This window comes from Nestor notabilis, unplaced genomic scaffold (assembly GCF_000696875.1).
Source record: "Nestor notabilis isolate BGI_N333 unplaced genomic scaffold, ASM69687v1 scaffold1260, whole genome shotgun sequence".
NCBI lineage: Eukaryota > Metazoa > Chordata > Aves > Psittaciformes > Psittacidae > Nestor > Nestor notabilis.
Genome location: NW_009909482.1, coordinates 32,652 through 39,432, shown reverse-complemented (window position 1 = coordinate 39,432; position 6,781 = coordinate 32,652). Strand labels below are relative to the sequence as shown.

General features: G+C 33.6%; 1 protein-coding gene across 1 annotated transcript in view; it reads left to right on the top strand.

Moving 5' to 3' along the window:
* Window positions 1-6,781, top strand: part of LOC104410180 (protein broad-minded-like) — a gene marked incomplete at its 5' end in the record, with an annotated part of 17,431 nt that overhangs the window by 2,383 nt on the left and 8,267 nt on the right. The window contains 2 exons of the mRNA XM_010023162.1: window positions 5,695-5,764; window positions 6,561-6,676. Coding sequence (XP_010021464.1) covers window positions 5,695-5,764; window positions 6,561-6,676 — 186 coding nt within the window. The remainder of the gene's footprint in view (window positions 1-5,694; window positions 5,765-6,560; window positions 6,677-6,781) is intronic.

Sequence of the window (6,781 nt, the reverse complement as noted above, 5' to 3'; positions counted from 1 at the left end):
AAGAGTGTTGCTCAGGCAAACAGCATATGTTTCATCAAGGCTTTTTTTTTAACTTTTATAGCATAATAGTTACTAAAATTTCATAGCACCTTTTTCAGACAGGTGTAGCAATAAGTCCAGGGAAACTAGTTTACATGCTAATTTACATGAAAGTGAAACAAAACTATAGCTCTAAAATCTATGATAATGCTCCAGCGTGGAACAGGAAAAGGACTTGATCGTAAGAATTAGTTGTATAGATAAATTTACGTTCATTTCAGGTTCTTTTTTGCATCATAAAATATACAGGGTGGCATTCCTCTGAAGATAGGAATGCATTTTGAGAACCCAAGTTTTTGTTACGATTGCTTTTTGTACAGAAGGGACAAAGAAAATATGCTCAAATCTTTATCAGGCCTTACTTAAAATTAGTTTTCTCAGTGATTTAACAATTGATCAGATTTCTATACATTTCCCAGGGTTTTCTTCTAATGCGTATGAAGGGTTGGAATTTCTCCAACGAGAACAATTAATTATTGAACACTGTTATTTCACAGTGTCTTTTCTATATACACATGTGTAGTCACTATCTAAGCTAAATCCTACATCTGCTATTATAGTAAAGACATTTTTCAGAATTAGGTGAAGCTAATGAGTTGTTAGAAGGTAATCTATGTTCCAGATGCATCTTTCTAGCTGCATATCAAAGTTAGCCAAACATGTGCTTGGCAATTTTTTATGTCCACCACTGTCTTGAATAAATTTGGGTCTGAGGAACTGAAAAATGGTTTCTAATACTTGTTTAATTTTAATGAAAAGAAGCCACAATTTTCATGAAAATGGATTCAGTGCAATGCATAGATATTCAGTGTTTATCATGTTTCTTGAAATGAGAAATTGATTCTCTTAAAAAATGACAGCTTTCTAAACCTGTAGGTATTTGTAATTAGAATAACAGTCATCCATCTGCTGTGGAATCCCTCAGGATTTCAGTCTATTATAAAATTTGCAAATAGGGAAAAATCAAATTAGTTTGGGTCATTATCATTTTCAAGATAAGAGATAAGGAAAAAATGTCTGATAAACCACTATGCAGTTGCAGTGTTTAATTATAAACAGTAACACAAATCTTACTTTAAGTTTACTTTCTACTAGTAGCAATGATGTGGATTCAGATAAGTAAAATAACATACAATATGTACATTAAATATTAATGAACGCTGTCTATCCCCTTTCCCAGAATTAATACCTTTTAGTTTGCTTTTATTTTTATCTATTTTCTTTAAAAACACCCAAACATCGAAAACCGTATCGTTGGTGTCTAGATGTAATGAACAGTAGAATGGTACGAAACTGAAATCTGCTATAGCAGTAAAATAGGCATTATGCATTAGGGATATGAAGTTCCTAAATAGGTACTTGCTCTTCCTGTTAGCACATTCCAGTTCATTGCAACATAAATGCTTTGTGGAAATGTATTAGTTTACTCAAGCTTCCAACAAACCCATTTCTGAAAGAATTCCACTTGCTATGTCATTTAATACATTGGTGTCTGGATGTCTTGATTGATCTCCTACATGTGGAAGGTGTCCCTGACTATGGCAGGGGGGTTGGAACTATATGATCTTTAAGGTCCCTTCCAACCCAAACTATTCTATGATTCTATGTATTGCAGAATGCCCAAGCTTGGGAATGCTTTGAGCTTTCAGTATCAGCTGGGTTTTTCTGGTAGCTCTGGTTGTGTGGATGACCATGCACTGCCTCACAGACAGAATCTCAGGGATTTCAGGCATTGGCCATAAAACTCAAATGTCGTGGTATGTTCCTTCTCTAGATGAGGCTTAGTTCTCTTGCTGAACAAAATCTCATGGGATCTTTTTATTATTTAATGACTTCTTAATCTTCTAAGGGTCAGGTGGATCAGGTAATGAACTGAGAAATTTTAAAAACATCAATGCAAAGCTATCTGTTGGGAGCTGATCAGAAGGAGTACCAAATGAGAAATACAGGACTGCAGTCCCGTTTTTCCCTTCTTCCTGCATCATTTGATGTATACACTTCTTTAAAGGTGGGTGCCTACTTTAAAGATGCTGCTAGCAGAAAGCATTTTGCCCTTTACCAGTTTATATGTAGCTGGACTCAAAATTTGATTAATTCTTAATAATGTTGCTGCCAATAGCTTGAGTGTTTCTAGTGACATAAAGAAGCAGCTCTAGGTATGAATATTTTGATTTTGTATTGTCATGACAAGCATACTGTTGGCATAACAGGAACTTTCAGTAGTCAAGGTAGAATTGCGTATGAGATTACCTAGCTCTCATGAGGAGCCAGCAACATTCTCCAGTAATTATTCCTGGATCTTGTTTACGTTGACAAGTATCTCAATGAGCCCTCTTCTCTACCGTTGCTCCTTCTCCCACTCATGCAGCAGAGGTCCTAATTCTCTCTTTTTGGTTCTCTGTGGAACACTGAATTTGACCAAGAGGTAGAAGGGTTGGAATTAAGAGGAAGATTACCAAGTCATAAAAAGATATTCCAAGTCATAGAAAAAGATAATATTCTACACTTTTTCATATGTATTGTTCTTTTGTTTGTTTGTTTGTTTGAGGTCATCACTGGCAATAGTTTACAGTCCCTGGTATTTCAAAGGAAATATTTACTTTTTTTGAATGAGCAACATTGTGTTAAAATATTGTATTAAAAAAAAAAAGAGAGAGCAGGCATACCAATCTTTAATATGATTAGCTTAGCTGAAGTGTGTATGGTAGGATGCTAATATAAAGAGCAGTTGCTTGGCTAAAAAGGCAAAAAACAAAATCATTTAGACTTAAAAATGGTCCATACTTACTGCTGTTGGTTTTTTAATGCATTTTACAATGACAGATAAAGTCAACTTTCTATTATATTTTTTCTGTTAATTGTAAATATGCTCCTAGAGAATTCTGATATCCTTCAAGTCACTGGATTAATTTTGACTTAATTTCTATTTACAGGGTTTACATTTTTAAAGAAAGTGTAAAACACCTGTTTAACATAATTTTTTATTAGATAAAGAAAAAGCTGCCAAAGCATATTCTTTGTACCATTTAGTATAGCCACAGTGCTGTATCATGTTGTTATCTAATTCACAGTTCAGAGAGGTGGTGTGTCCTTTGAGCATAAATGAAGAAAATGTAGAAAATTAAATTCAGTGTATTAAATCAGAGGTATGAGCATCATTACAGTGGTAACAGTGACAACATACTCCTGCAATCATACTAGTCAACTCTTTTATCCATGGATTTCAATATGCAGTATTTCAGTATTCTCTTTTTTGTTAATAAAAATTTTCTAAGCTTAATGGAGCATTTAAGGTTTCTAGGTCCAATTTTTAATCAGAGGGAAGTAGTCCTTTGTATATTCTGTGTGACTATATAGTTTCCTAAAGACTGATCTTCCCAGTTTGTAATTGGCAAAGAAAATGGAAAATCGAAACTTTTGACCCAGGACAAAGAGATACAGTTTCCATGTTCCTATTGGGAGTTGTGGATTGACAGCAACTTGACTACCTAATGTATGGAGCTATGATTATATCATATACACTGGTGTACAAAAGCAAGAGGTTTTGACTTGATGAGGTAGTGTGTAATACAGAATTTTTCTTCAGTCCAAACTGTTAATTTTATTTTCTTTCACAATACAGGGGAAAAAGATCAAAAGAAGAACTGATAGGGACAAAACCCTTTTCAGCAACTAAGAAATTGCTACAACAGAGAAGAAAAGGCAATAAGAATCAATTATATCACTTGTGTTCTTTTAATGTTTATGAGAAATAAGCATCCAGTACTTGCTGTAAACTCTTACAGAAGGGAAACTGGACTCAGATTGTGGGTTGTGATACAGCTGATCCTAATTACACCCTTGCAGGACTGGGATACCAGCTCCTTCATTGCCACCCACAGGAGAATCCCCCCTCATAGTGGAGGCAGGGCTTCCTTGTGGCTTAGAGGTTGTTACATTGCTTGCCCCTATTCTGTGATTAAATATGGCCGTGTCAGGACTGAATTAACAACCAGTCATAGCAAATTCATTCAAATTCGCCCTGGTTTTTAGGATATAAGTATGCCTCTTGCCTTCATGGTTGCACACAGGAGCCTGAAAATGAATTGACTTAGTACGGTAATTGCAGCCTGAGTAAACAGGTAACTTGGAACAGGAGCTGTAAAAAGATATGAGCTGTTTCACTCATCGCTGTGGGTTTTTAACTGAAATGATCTGTGATTTTACATGTATTCTTCCAAATATTGTGTTGCTGGTACACTGTACAAAAAATACTTGAACTTCTGTTCTTTGGGTAAAAAAAATTCACTGATGTGGTTTTGGTATTTCAATCCCATCAGATTAATAAATTAATTCATTCTACTCAAAGACCAGTTGATTTTTCATGTATATAAATGTAAAGGTTAATTTCTCATGACTTTATGAGAATGATCACTTAGATCATTCTCTTCTATTAAAGTTACAATACAGAGTAGGGTTCTTTACCATACTTCCTCTGCTGAATTTTATTGCTTCATTGTTGAGTGTAATTTTGCTATGTTGTTTACTTCAAGGAAATTTCAACCTACTTCATCTCATCTGAGTAAGTGCTTCTTAAATTGTTTTTCCTTGAACTTTTCTTCCCAACCAGGGGCATTTCCTCCCTTAACCTGTAAATATTTCGTCTGTAATACCTTACTCCCTGTTTGCTTACTAGGAACATAGAGTGTTTACCTGAATAGGTAGCCAGGGAATCCTTCAGTTTAATTCCTCTATCTGGCTGAGCAGGATGTATAAAAAATACATGTCAAGTTACTGTGTGATCTGCTTAATCAGATTTTTACATTTATCACTTACTTAACTTCTGCTGCCATATCGGTTATTTGTATTTTTAGCAAATTATGTTAGTTGATTGGGGGTTTTTTGTTTCATTTGTTGTTTTTTAAGTAGGTCTTTGAAAGAAGTATATTAAAGGTTTAAGCCCTCAGCTTTGTAAATCATAATATTATTAGACTGTAATTTTTTCTTTCTATAGTTATATTCGATGATATAGGTACATGAGAGAAGTAATGCCCTATTTTTAATTGCATTTGCAATTTAAAATATTGAGAAAATATTGCAACAGATGTTGCTTTAATTCATGATTTACTAATTAATCTAACTTGTTTTTTTTAATTTGAATAAATGCAGAAAATGGTGTATATGTTACTGTGTGAAAGAACAAGGCATAGAAAGACAGGATTCTTAAATTCATCAATTATAAAGTTTCCTGTGATTCACATCAAAGTAGAATTTTTGTTAATAAAGTTGGTTTTACACCTGGGAGGCTTAAAGGACACTGGAATAGAAGAAAATAGATCAGAAAAATGCTGCTTTGTCTGATTTCTTGGCCAAAAGGGATAAAGCTCTACTAAGAAATGGGAATGAAAAGATGTTGTTTGTTTACATTGTGCTGTAAAGCTAATGATAACCATACTAACAGTGAAGATTTCCTTCTAAAGAAGATTATTTTAATAAATAATAACAACATATCTGAAGAATTCAGATTCCTGACGCATCCTTTGCAAACACTATTAAACTCATTTTGATTAAGAAGCAGTTCTCCAGAAATGGTATTCATACATAATAGAAACTTTACTTTAGTATTCAGTTAAAATCATACTGTAATGCTTTATTATATTTTTTCTTTTGTTTTAGCAGTGGATGCAGATGTGAAGAATGAAAGCCTTTCATCTGCGCAGCAGCTTGGTGTTGAAATGACAGTCAGGTACGTGGTATTAAAATATTTCCCTAGAGTATTTCTAAGATTTGTTTGATTTTCATGGAATGACTTTAATGATACTTAATCCATCAACTCAATGCTTTACACCATTTTAAATCTAAATATCATCTTAAAGAAATTTAACTTTCAAAGTGAAAAAAGTATTAATACATAATTATCTTTACAGATTATATAGGTTATTATCCTTTAGTGTTGTAAAGCCTAATTGTAAGTTGTTAGTAAGATTTACCATAAAATTACATGACATCCTTAGTTATGTGTCTTTTTTTTTTCTTGATATTACTTCTCTAAATGTTTCTGTTCAGCTAAGCTTAGTTCTATGCCATTTGAACATTTTACTTGGCTGGTAATTTGCAGAGCCGTGATGAAGGAAAAGCTAATGTGTCTGTACTACCACAGATTGTTATCTTTAGCATTAATATTTGAATTCTGATGCTAATAATTACACGTAAAGTATGCTTAGATGGAATTCTAAATAATGCATGTGAGGAAAATGGGTACTAGAGTACATGCTCCTATCCACCACAGTCTCTAAAACTCAACTAAAAGGAATTTAGGTGAGGAATAACACTGACTAGCAGATGTTTGGTGTGCATCCTTCCTAGATAAAGCATAGTAGGCTTTATTAAACCATTTACGTGTGTATTTACAGCATAGTGTTTGTGATGACCAGTGGTATGACAGCTCAATTTTCACAGGTCCATTAAATATTTCTTGTTTTTTAGCAATAAAAAATCCCTCCAACATTTAAACAGTTTTGTTTTTTATGTTTTTGTGCTAGGTATGGAAAATATCTAAACTTGCTAAAAGAACATGCTGAAAATGGTTTGTGCTTTGTGTTAATGAATTGCAAGAAATTTCTGAAACAAGAGCAAAGAACTGTGGTATCCTCACTTTGTATCCTTTCTTGATGTTATAAATCCTGTTGCCTAAAAATACCAGAATTGGAACTCTCAGGTTGGGCTTTTGGTGTAATGTGGATGTATAATATGTACATCCACA